Source organism: Lepidochelys olivacea (genome assembly GCF_965140295.1).
Source record: "Lepidochelys olivacea isolate rLepOli2 genome assembly, chromosome: 6".
Lineage (NCBI taxonomy): Eukaryota > Metazoa > Chordata > Testudines > Cheloniidae > Lepidochelys > Lepidochelys olivacea.
This window is the reverse complement of record NC_140416.1, coordinates 6,198,708-6,214,372: the sequence shown is the minus strand read 5'-3', so window position 1 is coordinate 6,214,372 and position 15,665 is coordinate 6,198,708. Positions and strand designations below refer to the sequence as shown.

Genomic DNA, 15,665 nt, shown 5'->3' with positions numbered 1-15,665 from the left:
GGTGCAGGAGTGATAAAGTGTTGGCATCCTTGTTGTGTGCATAAAGGGCAGAAGATCTGTGCTTGGCATACCCTGATTGAGGGGTTCTCCCTCAAATGAACTGCATTTGCTAAGCTGTGGGTAGAGGTGCCAAAGCCCAGTGCAGAGGTGAGAGAATGAGGACAGGTGTCTGTACATGGTGGCTTGGGCTCTAAGGGTCCTAGACACCATTTGTCCTTCCCCCGCTCCACTGTTTAATGACAGAGCTGATTAAGATTCAGTTGAGAGTCTTTTGTTTTGGATCCCTACAGCTGAAATCACTGATAACCAGGTCCAAGCATTAGAGCTGCTATGGGACAGCGTCTCTGGTAAAAGTGACTGCCCAGCCTGCCCTAGCAATGAGGCTCCCCCTGTAACAGCTGAAATCACTGAGAGCTGTGTTAAGTGGGGGGACCTCAAGATATTTCAGAGGTTGCACTAGAGGGCAGTGGTGGAGTGAGCGATGGCAGAGCAGCTGATATAGGAGTGAGCAGCTGACAGAGTGACCAATAGTGGAGTGAGCTTGCGGAGTAAGCGGCAGATGGCGCACTGAGCAGCAGCAAAGTGAGTGGCTGATGGTGGAGTGATAGCTGAGGCATTGCCCAGTGCCTTCTGCCCCATGGGTGGGAGGTGAACTCATGCGAATGCACCTCTGAAATCTTGGTCGTCAATGACCAGGGACAACAACTGTGAGTTGGGCACCCAGAGGTGGTGTTAGGATATAGATATTCAGGCCTGTCTGTAAAGGCCTGTACTCTAAGAATTTAGGTGTATTCTTATCACTTGGCTAGTTATAGAGGTACAAAAGAAAGAATCAAAATCACTGTCTGCCAGTGTAAGGTCCTTCTCTTACTGTGACAGTCTGAGGCCCTGTTCTTTGGCTAACGCCTTTGGCTAAGCAACAGAGGTAGCCATAAGATGGGAAGCGACCGGTCATATCCTCACATTCCAAACTAGTCACATTGAAAGAAGGTGCTATTGGGCTGTTAGGAATACAATCCTGTCCTGATAGTGCCTGTCACCTCCAGAGAAAGGGAAGTGCCTAGAAGATGTAAAAGGAAACTTAGTTTGATAGCATCCTGTCTGGCAAGAACTCACTTATCAATAGCTGGGATGTGAAATCCTCACTTCTGTATTGTTCTGTCATTATAGTTCCCACTTTGCTATTGTTTGTCTGTATAATCTCTGTCTGGTTCTGGGATTGTTTTTGTCTGCTGTATAATTAATTTTGCTGGGTGTAAACTAATTAAGGTGGTGGGATATAATGGGTTACATAATCATGTTACAATATGTTAGGATTGGTGAGTTAAATTTCAGGAAAATGATTGGTTAAGGTATAGCTAAGCAGAACTCAAGTTTTACTATATAGTCTGCAGTCAATCAGGAAGTGGGTGGGGGGAAATGGGAACAGGGAATGGGGGTAAGGAAATTGAAATAATGTTTTGCTAAAGGGGGAACAGGGAATGGGGGTGGGGAAACTGGAATCATGTTTGGCTAAGGGCAGGAATGGGAACAGGGACACAGGTGTAAGGCTCTGTGGTGTCAGAGCTGGGAAGGGGGACACTAAGGAAGGAAACTGGAATCATGCTTGCTGGAAGTTCACCCCAATAAACATCAAATTGTTTGCACCTTTGGACTTCGGGTATTGTTGCTCTCTGTTCGTGCGAGAAGGACCAGGGAAGTAAGTGGGTGAAGGAATAAGCTCCCTAACAGGTGGTGTGTAATTTTCCCAGATTCCTTGGTGGGTGCTTGAGCCAGTTCTGTAATGTATCATCAGAAGGAAGCCCTAGATATTGAACCTGGCTGGCCCTTATTGCTGCCAACTCCAGCTGGCAGAACGGTTACACGTAGAAATTACTCTGGACAAACACAACTCTTAAAGCAAACAACATCCATGGAGCTAAATGGTTCTCTAACCAATCTTCCCTGATGTCCAGTACAACTGGAAAACAGTTAGAAACTCCACTTACCACTTGGCAGCTGTCTGCCAAGCACAGATGCAACGTTACTGACGGCGAGTCGGAGCTTAGCAATGAACTGCAGGTTTTCAATGCTGGTGAGAGTGGCAGAGCTGGGAGCAGACAGAACTGCAGTGGAGAGCAAGTGCTCCGAATGCTGGCTGGCGTCTTCTTGAAAGGAGGAATACATAAAATCCTGTTCAAGAGAGAATTTTAAAAAATGTAAAGTAGTGAAGAGATAGTACTTCTGTGTAAAGGAGATGCAGTTGGTTGGGCCATCTGTATTTTTGTGACTCAACTTTTCCTTTCCCCTCACACCACACAGCAGACAATAACCTTAAAGGCTACAAAATATAAAATTGTTCTGAACCTGATCATTTTGAAATAATGCCACTGGATTAAAAATAACAGTCTCCCATCTGCCTCTCCCCACCTTGTATCTACCCCGCCATCTTCTGCTCCCGCCCCTCTCCCCGCTTCCCAGCTCCTAAGAGCCTCTGGGTAAAATTTTCAAAAATGCCAACGTGATTTAGGAGCCAAAGGTCACTTAAAGGCTGTGGGACTTAGGGTCCTAAATGACTTAGGCACTACTGAAAAATTCCCCCTAAGTCTCTTTGAAAGTCAGTGAGATTTAATCTCCTAAGTACTAAGTTATTTCTGAAAATGGGAGAACTGGCCATTAATTGTGTTTCTCTTTTTCTGGGTGCCCAACATGAGGTACCTGGGTCTGACTTGCATAAATGCTGAGTGCTCACAGCTGCAACTGAGGTCAACTGGAGCTGTGTATGAACTGTGATAAAGTTCCTCCTCTACCTTGGTGGGTCCTGCGCTTATTGGCAGATTTTGCTCGCCTCAGAGATTCACAGTAGCCCTCAGTTTGGCCACTTTCATGGCTCAAATCTGCCATTCACTCAGGTAACCTCATCACTGGCTAGCATGGGGGAAAAAAAGAATAAGAACAACCCTCGCAGTTTCTGATAATCCACCTTATGGGTTGGGGAACAGCCCAGAGAACTTCCCCTCTGGTGGAAGCTCCTGTGTTGGATCAGGAGTTGCGAGGTTTAGGGGTAACTCGGGCCCGCTCTCTACCCTGGTTTCCAGCCCAGGACCCCGCGGACTACAGCTATCTAGAGTGCCTTCTGGAACAGCTGTGCAACAACTACAGTTCCCTGGGCTACTTCCCCATGGCCTCCTCCCAACCCCTTCTTTGTCCTCACCACAGGACCGTTCTCCTCATGTCTGTTAATGCTTGTATTCCTCAGTCCTCCAGCAGCATGTCCTCTCACTCCCAGCTCCTTACACACACCTCACTAACTGGAGTGAGAGCCTTTTTAAACCAGGTGTCCTGATTAGCCTGCCTGCCTTAATTAGTTCTAGAAAGTTCCTGAGTGTTCTGGAATAGTCCCTGTTATTTTACCCAGGGAAAAGGGACCTGCTTAACCCGGAACTAATGTATCTACCTTCGACCACTCTCTTGTAGCCATATGGCCTGACCCTGTCACACAACATATAAAATGCTATAAAAATGCAAAGTACTCTGCTTGTCAGTCCCTGAGGATCTAAAATTGGGCACCCAAAATTAGTGGAGATGTTTCACAATTTGGCCTTAATCTCTCTGTGTCTCAGTTCGACAGCTATAAAATGGACAAAATAATATTACCTAATCTCACAGGGGTGTAGTGAAGATCAATTTTGTGAAGATCAATTCATTAATGTTTGTGAAGCACTCTGATACCATAGTGAGAACACCTCAGTAGTAATAATTTTGTATTCAGAGCAGGGTCTGGATGGTGTGCAGAGAATAAGCTAGGGCACCTAGTACAATGGGTCATAGTCCATGACTAATACTCCTAGGCACTACAGTAATACAAATAAATAAATAAATACATAAATAATAAGAAAAATATTGAGTAACTATTCATACAGTGAATGAGGCAGGGATTCTGTGGAAAAAAATAGTATGTGATTATGTAATTGCAGACTATACCATAAGGAATATGACAGAGCACATGAGGATCAAGTGAAGACTGCACAGGTAACCTTAGTTTTAGCATTTCCTAACATTCAAGTACTTGACTTTGCAACCTTAAGTGTTCTTTTAACATAGTTATTATGGATGTAATAAAACATCTACATTTATCCACAGACACCCCACTCATGGGACTCACCTCAAAGCAGCGCACTGCCATGAAATAGAAATCATCACGACTGCTTTGATTTAATGATAACGCTTCCTCCATCCTGGAGAGATACCCTTCCAGGTGTTCCTTCACATCGTCTAGTCTAGGAGGAAATGGATGTAACTTATAAAACTGAATATACCCATCGTGCATCTGTGAGTGAAATATAGTTAATATAGTTCATCTGGCTGGGAGGAAGCGCTGGAACTAACCTGCACCGAAGCAGCATTTTCAAAAGGGAGGACTTGACAGTAGGACTCGGGTCCATGCACTCTTCAAAGGGCGACAAGTCACTCGTTGGTTTGTACACTGAAACCAAGGAGTAGAATGGATTACTTTTTTCTTTTTGAGCATGAGACCAGATCCCCATCTGGTGTGAATCAGCCACAGCTACACTGGAGTCAGTGGGTCCCCAGCTGGGTATGAACTGACCCTATCTACACTGGAACCCATGGGCCAGGTCCCCAGCTGGCGTCAATCGTCCGAAGCTCCATTGGAGTTAATGGGGCTAGACCCCCAGCTGGTGTGAATTGCCCTAAATTCTCCAACACCAGAGGGCACATAGAAAGAACCACATATTTAGTGTTTGTTTTTTTCAGTCTCATGATTTTAAAGTCACTATCATGAGTTTTGGGGCCTGACTCAGGATATCTGAACAACTGAGATTGGCGGGATCGAGCCGTTCCCGTGTTACACACATCACTCACCCTTTCTAACCCCTTGATGTTCTGCGTTAGAAGGTTTGCAAGCCACGAACTTAATCAGTTGTTCGATGATCTCTGCAGATGGTGGGATTTTGTCCCCAAAACAGTAACTACTGACAAATTCCACAAAGAAGGAGTTGCACTTCCTCCTGAATTTGTTGTGATTTGCAACTGCCTCCCTAGGGCGAGAAAAAGATTATTTTTTAAAATGTCACTGTTTTAATATACAATGTAGCAGACAAAATCATAATGGCTGGAAGATGAATCTAAATATATTGAGAGTGGAAAAAAGACAAAAAAAATTAACCGTGAGGGTGAGTAACCATTGGAACAAATTACCAAGGGAAAAAGAAGTTTTGCCATCATATAAAATCTTTAAATCAAGACTGAATGTATTTCTGAAAGATCTGCTATAGTTCAAGCCAAAGTTATGTGCATGATGTAGAAACCACTGGGTGAGATTCTCTGGCCTTATGATCTAATGGTCCCTTCTGGCCTTAAAAATCTATGAATCTACAAATCTCTCTGTGCTGAAACATGCACATAGCTCCACAACTGCTGCTAAAGTTAAGAGGATTTGGTGTGTGTACCGAGAGTAGACTTCTGTTCTGCAAACAGGGCCTTGCCATAGAACAGGAGGTCCTACAAGGAGCTTGGCGAGCACGCACACCTATTGTGGAATACACATGAGCAATCACCCGAAGAAGCAGCAATCATTCTGGACAACTGTCAGTAACTCAGATTAACAGTTGCTAAACAAGTGTCCCAAATCACAGAGTCAGGCAACTGTACAATACCTGGTGACCTGGGAGGCGGTGGGCATGTAATCCTCGGGGACGCTCTTCTTGCAGATCTTGCACTGCCTGATGTTCCACTCCCGGATGCACTGAGTGCAGAAAATGTGACCACAGGGCAGCTCAGCCGGGTCAGTGATCTCGTTCTGGCAGCTTTTGCATTTGTTCACACCCTTCCTGAAAGACACCACAAAAGCAAGATGCAATTCACGGGGGTCTGATTCTCCGCTGCCTTGTGCCTTACAGAGTCCATAAAATAAATAATAATGAATAAAGACTTGCATAGCTGGGCCCAAGCTCCACGGCAATATACATAAGCCTGACTGTCACAGAGTGGCTGGCTCCTTTAAATGAAGCAGGTCCTGCGCCGCTCCACCAGAACAGGTGCTTCCAGTTTGGCCAATTAAAATGCAGAGCAGTATTTGGGGCTACAAAGGATCAGGGAGAATCAGAGAGGGAGGACATCCCTGAAGGAAGCTGCAGGAGGTTCATGGGGAAAGGCCAAAGGCAGAGGAGCAGCAGAAGGGTTCACTGGCTGACCTCCCCAAGCCAAAGAGCCAGGGCCAGAAAGGTTTGAAGGCAAGGGGAGCAGTGGAGGAGCTTACCCACTGACATCGCCACCTACGAGAGCTGGAAAAGTTAGTGTAGTAGGAGGAGTGATGGATGCTCCCTTGGTGAAGATGATCTCCCAGCAGAGAGTCTGGGGGAGTGTGGGTGGGCATTGATACTGGAAAGAGAAGAGTTGCACTCCAGCTGGAAGGGCTGGCGTGGTTTTCCTGGTAGAAGAACAGGAGACAACCAACAAAGAGCCCCAGTGTGGTGGAAGGTGCCAGAGAGTGGTATTTAAGGTCTATATGTACTGTGGGACTCTTGTTCTGGATTCTTTGCACTAGGTTTTTATAATAAATTGGCCCCAAGGAGGAATACTTTTGAGGCAAGAGAGCTGTTGGGGAGTTGTAAGGGGCCTGAGGGGAGAAATGGGGAAATAAGCCTGGTGTGAAGGTGCCCAGCCACAAGGGGGCACTGACAGGAGGGGGAGTTGTTCACATCCATGGTACATAATGCAAAATGCTTTGTGTATGTGTGGGTATAGCACTGAATGCTGAGTCAGGTATCCCATGGTATGTGGGAGGCTGCAAGCAGGTTTCAGGGGGTCCTCCAAGCAGGGACAGTGTTAGACTCGCTGGGGCTCAGGACAGAAAGCCGAAGCCCCACCACATTGGGCTGAAGCCTGGGACCCTAACTCTGCCACCCAGGGCTGAAGCCAAAGCCTGAGCAGCTTGGCTTCCCGGGGAGCCCTGTGGCATGGAGACCCAGGCAATCGCCCTGCTTGCTACCCCCTAATGTCGGCCTTGGCTTTTATATGCAGAAAACAAGTTATTGTGGCACAGGTGGGCCATGGAATTTTATAGCATGTTGTGGGGGGACCTCTGAAAGAAAAATGTTGAGAATCCCTGACAATATTTTTGTTAACTTGCAAGTGTAATTAATAGACACATTGCCTGCGAAAGATGCCCTTATTGAAAATTTACCCACAACGGTCTTTTTGCTTGTTTGCTTGACTTACACAAGGTAGGTGGTAGCAGCATTGTTGCAGCATCTCTTCAGCACTTTTGTCACATCTTCAAAAATCTTTGCTGGTTTACCATCTTCAATATCGTACAGTAACTACAGAAAATAAAGCATAATGCATGTCATTGCATTCTAAGTGATACAAGAAGTATTTAAAAAGTTACATTAGCAAAAGCAAGCTCTCAAAAGTTAGGATATGCCAGAATCAAGGTTGCCCATTCAACCTTAACTCTACCCCTTTAGTCTTGTATAAGATCACATAGGAAGTCTAGGGCAGAGCCCAGACTAGATCCCAGGTCTCCTGAGTCCCAGCCCAGAGACTTAAATACACTCCCTCATTCACTGTTCATTCTGTGCACTGAATGAGGCTGGAGTCTGACAGAACCCATAGCACATGATCATGTAATTAAAGATTATATCATAATGCAGAAGCATCGGGGCTGAATTAAGGTTGCAAAGGTTTTCAGAGAGATCTGGGGCCAAACTTTGCAAACTTGGGTGCCCAATATTACACACACATCTCCATCACTGGGAACACCAGCTGAGGATGGCTGGTCAAAACATGTTGTCAACAGAAAATTGGCTTATTTACTGAACAGAAACTTTAATGGGTGTTGTCTGTGTTCCTGAAAAAAACTCGTTTTTTTGTCAGAAAACCAAAACCCGGAAACCTGGAAATTATATTTTACACTGTAACACCAAGATGCTATTTTGTGTCATCTAATACCAAAACTATTGAAAATCATAACCAAAACGTGGAAATTTTGAATTTTTCAGCTTTTGTTTCAATTTGGAATGAAGCCAAATTTTCAAATCCTGTGCCAAACATACTTTCTGTCCTGTGCAAGGCTCTAATTCTGGGGTGAGGACTGCAGACAGCCTTAGTGTAGTGTGCACAGGAGATGGGGACGGTAAGTGGGGGAACTGTCCAGGGTCAATGCAGCTTGGTCCACCTGCAGGCTACCTCCTCATCCCTTGTGGGGACACCACGTCCCATGTGGGTGAAGGACAGGGTTGGGTGAATCCTCAACTGATGTGTGAATAATGGATTATTCAGAGCTAGGTGAATAATGGATTTTTCAGTTTGCTGGCAATTCCGAAAAAATTGGGGAAAAATGAGCTTTGTGTCAAATTTGTTTGGTAAGGAACAAAACATTTTGGAGAAAGCCGAAATATTTTGTTTTGATTTCGACCATTTTAATTGTATTAAAAAGTAAAATTAAAGGAAATTTTGAAATTGAAACAAAAAAATTGAAATATTTTGATTTTTTCCCTGAAACAATTTGGAAAAACTGACATGAAGCATTTTGGTATTGCCAACTCTGCATTTTTCTCCAAAAAAATTTTGGATGAAAAAGTTCTTCTAGTGGTCCTCCCGATCTCAGCTGGGTCCTAGGGGGCTGTAGCCTCTTGTTCCATGCGGTTTCAAAGGGGCAGTGGGGCACAATTTTATACACCTACATTCCAGAGGAAGACAAACTGCTTCACAACGAGCTTTAGCAGCTTCTCGTCCATATTGGTTTCATCGTGTAGCAGGTGATCGATGAGCAGGTAGACGATGTTGGTACAATTCCACTGGTGTCTGAAAAAGAGACAGAATTGCCTCACTGAGAGTAGCTGCGCCTTGTCTGCTGGGAAAAATAATTCTTCCCCACATCTTTGGACAAAACCAGCCACCTGGAGATAGGAACTGAACATGTAAACCGGTCCTTCAGCTCATAATCCCCTCAGGCTGGGTGTGATGGCTTGCAGTCAGGGACTGTTCAACTGTTACTAGCTCTTCAGGGAAGCTTACAAAATGAAGGGGAAGCTGATACAAGGGGGAATCAAAGGGGGAAAAAACCTTTTTCCTTTCCTCTGCTGTCTGCGTAAAGCTTGGAAAGCCTCGGTGGGATTATGGCCCAGGGTTTCTGAGTGGATTTGCTCTATCTTTGTGGCTAGAACAAGCTCTGGAGAAAGGGCCATGACACGAGTAATATCTGGGGTTTTAATAGGAATGTAGGACTGGAAGGGACAACTTGGGCTGTGGAGTCCAGTCCCTGCTATCACTGGCAACCCTGTCAGATAATCCTTTTCATAAATTTATCAAGCTTCATCTTCAAACCAGTTAGGGTGTTTGCTCCCCACCACTGCCTCTATTGGGGGCTCTTTCAGAACCTCCCTTTCTCTGATGACTGGAAACCTTCTTCTCATTTCCAGCCTAATTTCAGCCATGGCCAGTCTGTCCCCATTTGTTCTTGTTCCCACACTGTCCTTTAGCTTCAATAGCTCTTCTCCCTCCCTGGTGTTTAATGTCACCCCTCCCACTCCCAGTGTATTTATAGTGAGCAATCCCGATCCACTCCCAGCCTTCGTTTAGTTAGGCTCAAGAGGCCAAGCTCTTTTGGACCTGGTCTACATTGACGCTGTAAGTTGATCTAAGTTACACTAGTTAAGTTACGTAAGTAATGTAAGTCGACGTACCTTAGGTCAACTTACAGCGGTGTCCACACTATGCTATGTTGCTGGGAGATGTTCTCCTGGTGACATAGCTTCTGCCTCTCATTGAGGGGGATTACAGACGTTGACAGGAGAGTGCTCTCCCATCAATTTAGCATATCTTCAACAGACCTGCTAAATCGATGCCGTTGCATCGATGGCAACGGAACCGATTTAGCATGGCAGTGAAGACAAGCCTTTAGTCTCCTGTCCTCAGACAGGTTCTCTATTCCCCTGAGCATCCCCTTCTCAGTTCCTGGTCCAGGTTCTTGTCCCAGCTGGTGAAAGCACTCTCCAGCGCACACACCCAATTCTACAATATTAAAATACTCATTTCCAAAGGCAGGATTTGCACCAGCAACACAAGTAGCCAGCTGTGTGCAGGTGACATAAAATATTGAACCTTGAATCACAAGATGAGCCTGTTCCATTAATGGCTCTGATCCTCCATAGACTGGTGCCCTGCCTCATTATTTACATACGTGTAAAACATTCCCACTGGTGTGAGGGGGGAGTCTGATGTAGCAGACGTTTACATCCAGTCTGCGCAGGTGTAAACAGCATCACAGAGGACGAGGAAGGGGGACATCAGGGACGAGTGAAGGGATCTAGGATGGTTACATTTGAACTAATAGAGTAACGCAGCTGGCTTTTATCTTCTGTGCAGGCCGGCCACTAGTGAGGCCACAGCAAACACTGAGCCACCATCTGACAGAGTTGATTGGAACATGGAGGTTTTTCCCCCGTGGAAAATTATGACTTTTCACTGAAAAAACAAACCCCCCAATTTTTTCAGTAACTGAAGTTTTTGGTAAAAAAAATTGCAAAAAAATCAAAATTTTTTAAATTTTTAGTTTGCAAGTTTTTCTGTATAAATTCAGAATATTTGGAGAAAATCTGACACTTTTTGCAAAAAAAATTGTTTAATGGCAAACCCATCTTTTTGTCTGGGAAAATAAAGGTTTAACAGAAAATTTTTGACTATTATGTGTTTTAACAAAGTTTATATTCTTTAAAATACATAGACATGATTTTGGTGGGAGGGGGGTAACACTCACAATACGCTCTTCAATAATTTCCTTTTGTTACAGTAAAGTCTCATCTGGTAGTCGTCCAATGTGATCAGCTCCAGAATGTGCTTAATGGACTTGATCCTTTTCAGCCAGCTCAGGCAGGCGTTGAATGGCAGAAGCTCCTTCTCTGTGGGCTGCAGCTGCTTCAGGATGATGCTCACGGCATCAAGAGCTACAAACTAAAATGACATTTAAAAACAAATCCTGTGAGTTTCAGAGCTAGCCATTGTGTTTCAGGGTAGGAAGCATAGAGCAGATAAAATGACAGGGCAGGAGTATCGCTTGCTGAAGAACTGAAGCAACAGAACTGGAGCTGGTTACGAAGGAACGACCTGTGGCTGCCCACACATATATATACACGCACACACAGGCAAGACATGATCATCAGCAGGGAGCAGCAAAGACCCTTACCATCTGAGCTAAAGGGATAACCCCATTAATGGCAAGAAAGGAGTAGCAGCCGAGATAAAATCACGACTGCTGCACCAGTGTGTTACACATCCAGCTGCCGAGGCAAAGGAACAAGCAGTACCTTAGTGGAACAGAGGGAGAGAAATCCCACACTTGTTTACAAGCAGTGCACACCATAATGGAGTGCCACAGAATATCATTCCCCCTCCTCTTCAGGACCTAAGTGCCCTGAGTTGAGGATCTTGTTACTTAACCAAGTTTGAAGCCTGATCTAATTCCCCATGAAATCAATCCACCTTCCCACTGACATCAAGGGGAGTGGGAGCCAGCCCTTAACCATGTTATTAAACTGGTTCAAGCTGCCTTGGATTTAAGCTGGTTTGGCTTGTTATTGTGGACAAGGCCAGGGCAGGGATAAGCCATTTTTAAAGAGTGGTTAAAACTGGTTTGGATAATACAGCTTCTGGTCCAGTGTTGACAGCACTTGCATCAAACAAAACCAGCTTAAAATTGTAGTGACCATCTCCCAGTGCAATGAACGTTATATGATAAAAAGCACATGTGACTCGGCAGCAGCACTGCTGAGAAGGATCTGGGATTTTTGGTGGATCACAACCTCAACACGAGTCAGCAGGGTGAAACTATTGCAAAAAAAGCAAACGCAGTTTGGGGTTGCAGTAACAAAGGCATAGCATGCAAGTCATGGGAGGTGATAGTACCGCTCTACTCAACGCTAATTAGGCCTCGGATGGAGTAGTGTGTCCAATTTTGGTCACCAATGCATAGAAAGGATGTAGAGAAGTTATGACTATTGGCTCTATACCTGGATTTCAAATGTTTGCTTCTGGGGTAAGGCCCACAAGGTATTTGCCTACACATCTTGGAAGGGCTATTCAAATTGAGTGGCCCATCAAAAGAACATTTAACTCACAATGGAAGATGCCCATCTACCTTGAATGGACTTTCCTGTGAATGTGCTGTTTGAGATATAGGTAATGGCTTCTACTGCATCCAAGCAGAATCATGCATGGACATGTGACTTGCCCATGTGACTTCAAATACTATCTTGTCACCTGTGATTTTCCACTAGCTGTGCTGAGGGCTTTGTTTGAAACAAGGGGTTTCCCTCCACATAGCAGAAGCTATAAAAGGCCCTCCATTTTGCCTCTTTCCTGCTCCACCCTCTGGACTATGGACTTATACTAATGGGAGCATTCAAACCAAGGGAATGAGGACCTTTCAAGGATTTGGAAGCAACCAGAGACTTGACTTAGACCAGCAGTTTATTCCATCACTGCTACAATCCTGAACCAAGAATTTTGCATTTATTGTATGTATTTGATTCCTTTAACCAATTTTAACTCTCACCTTTCTTTCTTTCTTTTTATAAAAAAAACCTTTTGATTTTAGCTAACAAAAGATTGGCATCAGTGTGATTTTTGGGTAAGATCTAAGTTATATATGGACCAGGGTGTGTGGCTGGTCCTTTGGGATCAGAAGAACATTTTGTTTGATGAGACTGGTTTTAAAGAAATACTCGTCTTTAAATCCAGTGTTTTTGGTGGTAATACAAGGACTTGTATTACCACCATACAACCCTGATATTCTATGGTTCTATGATTAAAATACCTAAGAAAACTGCGTTCCTGACTTGTTGTTCGCCAGTGTGGTGCAACAGAAGTTTACTTTTGTTGCTGGTTTGGTATATCCTATTGAAGATTAACCACCAGTTTTGGAGTGTATCTGCCCTATTTCTCAGGGGTTTGGCCTGAATTTGGTATTCTCAGTTGTGACCCATGGAGGCACGGTTACAGGCTGCCATAAAAAAAGACGGAGAAAAGTTGTTCTCTCTTGCCACAGAGGGCAGGACAAGAGGCAATGGGTTCAACCTATAGCATATCAGATTTAGATCAAATCTCAGGAAAAACTTCCTAATTGTAAGAACAGTAGGACAATGGAACAAACGGCCCAGAGACGTCCTGGAAGCTCCTTCACTGTAGGTTTTCAAAAGGAGACTGGATCCATCTGCCTTGGATGGTTTAGGCACAACAAATCCTGCATTTTGGCAGTGGGCTAGACCAGTGGTTCTCAAAGCTGGTCCGCCGCTTGTTTAGGGTAAGCCCCTGGTGGGCCGGGCTGGTTTGTTTACCTGCTGCGTCCGCAGGTTCGGCCGATCACGGCTCCCACTGGCCGCGGTTCGCCGCTCCAGGCCAATGGGGGCTGCGGGAAGGGCAGCCAGCACATCCCTCGGCCTGCATCGCTTCCCGCAGCCCCCATTAGCCTGGAGTGGCGAACCGCGGCCAGTGGGAGCCGCTATCGGCCGAACCTGTGGACATGGCAGGTAAACAAACTGGCTCGGCCCAGCCCGCCAGGGGCTTTCCCTGAACAAGCGGCGGACCAGTTTTGAGAACCACTGGGCTAGACTATATGACCCTTGTGGTCCCTTCTAACCTATGGTTCTACAGATTCTATGATTGGAAGCGGAGAAATACATGGAGGATTCCTAGAATTAGAGATTACCACTGTGATCACCTAGTTTGACTTCCTGCCTAACACAGGCCATAGGACCTTCCTGAATTATTTCCTCTTTGAACTAGAGCAGATCTCTTAGAAAAACATCCAATCTGGATTGAAAAATTGCCAGTGATGGAGAGTCCACCATGACCCTTAGTAAATTATTCCAATGGATAATTCCTCTCACTGTTAAAAAATTATACCTTATTTCCAATCTGAACTTGTCTAGCTTCAACTTTGAGCCACTGGGTCTTGTTATACTTTTATTTTCTAGACTAAAGATCCAATCATCAAATATTTGTTCCCCATGTTGGTACTTATAGTCTTTACTCAACTCACCCCTGAGCTTTCTCTTAATTGAGCTCCTTGATTGTATCACTCTATCACCTGTGGACACCAGAACTGGACCCAGTACTCCAGCAGCAGTCACACCAGTGCCAAATATAAAGGTAATGCAACCTCCCCACTCCTACTCAAGATTCCCCTGTTTATGTATCCTGGCATTGCATTCGCTCTTTTGCTAACAGCATCACACTGGCAGTTCATGATAAGCTGATTAATCACCATGACCCCCAAATCTTTTTCAGAATCACTGATTCACAGGATAGAGTCCCCCATCCTGTAAATATGCCTACATTCTTTTTTCCTATACATATGCATTTAGCTGTATTAAAATGCATATTTTTTTCTTGCACCTACCTTACCAAGAAATCCAGATCGCTCTATATCTGTGACTGTTCTCCATTATTTACCACTCCCCCAATCTTTGTGTCAACTGCAAATTTTATCAGTGATGATTTGATGTTTTCTTCCAGATAATCAATAAAAATGTTGAATAGCGTACGGTGAAGGACCAGTCCTTGTCGGATCCAGTAAAAACACCCACTTGATGATGATTCTCCATTTACAATTATATGTTGAAAAGATCTACAATGAAAAACTATTCAGATAACCTCGCTCACCATTTTAGTTGTGTCTTCTTCATAAACTTTCAGCAGCTCACTGGTTAGAGTCTCCTCATTCTTTACTAAATTGATGAATAGCTGATAATTCTCTTGTAGGTAGAAATATTCAATGTGCAACCAAATCAGGGAAAACCCCACGTTGTCATGTGCCAAAGAGGTGCAGAGCCGCTTCGCACCCGTTACGAGAACATTAGACAAAATCTGGTGATAAAATAAAAAGTATTATTTCTACTCATCGTCAACCACAAGAATAGAGATTGACCCATAGAATTAAGTTCTCTGTTGCTGCTGTGTTTAATGAAAGATGTATGAAACTCTTACCCCAGTCAAAAATGTTGTTAAAATGCAGTTAAAGTTGAGAGCACTTAGCAGTAATTTAAGAGCAAATACAGTGTTTCAGTAAAGTGCATTTATCAAAAAACAGCAGAAGCGGACAGGAAGTGGTTTTATTTTTGGCAGAAAATTTTGACTGTTAAAAATCCAAAACCTTTTTTCCAAAAAGCTGAGGCAAGACCTTTTCAATAAAATAAAAATCTACAAAAAATTGAAAATATTCTGCATGAGCTGGCAATCTGCCCCCAATGACCTCAATGGAGTAAGGACTGATTAACACCAGCTGTGGATCTGGCCCTAAGTTTTTTATTTTTTTCTGCATTAAGTTTAAATTGTCTGCTATACCATTGGTAACCCCATCCCAACCATTCAGCCTGGTGATATTTAAAAGTGCTTTTCTGCAGAAACCCGTTTACCTCATAAACCTGAACATCTTGCCCTGGAAAAGCCATCCTCACAAAATCACTGGCATAATGCTGAACCATTTCTGGACTATTGCCATCTGGCACCGGCATGTTCATGATAGAGCTTTGAAACATCTCAGCAGAGTCCATAGTAGGGTCCTTTGGATAATCTAGGATGACACAGAATGAGCAAAGGAGAGGGGCTTATTGAATTATAGTAAATCACTATAAATATTGTTTAGTAATTATTAATATGCAAGT

The 15,665-nt window shown here is 44.2% G+C and overlaps 1 protein-coding gene across 1 annotated transcript in view; it reads right to left on the bottom strand.

Annotated features, from left to right (window-relative positions):
- LOC311522489 (E3 ubiquitin-protein ligase rnf213-alpha-like) overlaps positions 1–15,665 on the bottom strand; it is a 175,273-nt gene that overhangs the window by 40,017 nt on the left and 119,591 nt on the right. Inside the window, 10 exon segments of the mRNA XM_084631886.1 lie at positions 1,989–2,172; positions 4,145–4,259; positions 4,369–4,465; positions 4,864–5,039; positions 5,658–5,831; positions 7,222–7,322; positions 8,688–8,808; positions 10,763–10,956; positions 14,665–14,868; positions 15,417–15,574. Coding sequence (XP_084488012.1) covers positions 1,989–2,172; positions 4,145–4,259; positions 4,369–4,465; positions 4,864–5,039; positions 5,658–5,831; positions 7,222–7,322; positions 8,688–8,808; positions 10,763–10,956; positions 14,665–14,868; positions 15,417–15,574 — 1,524 coding nt within the window.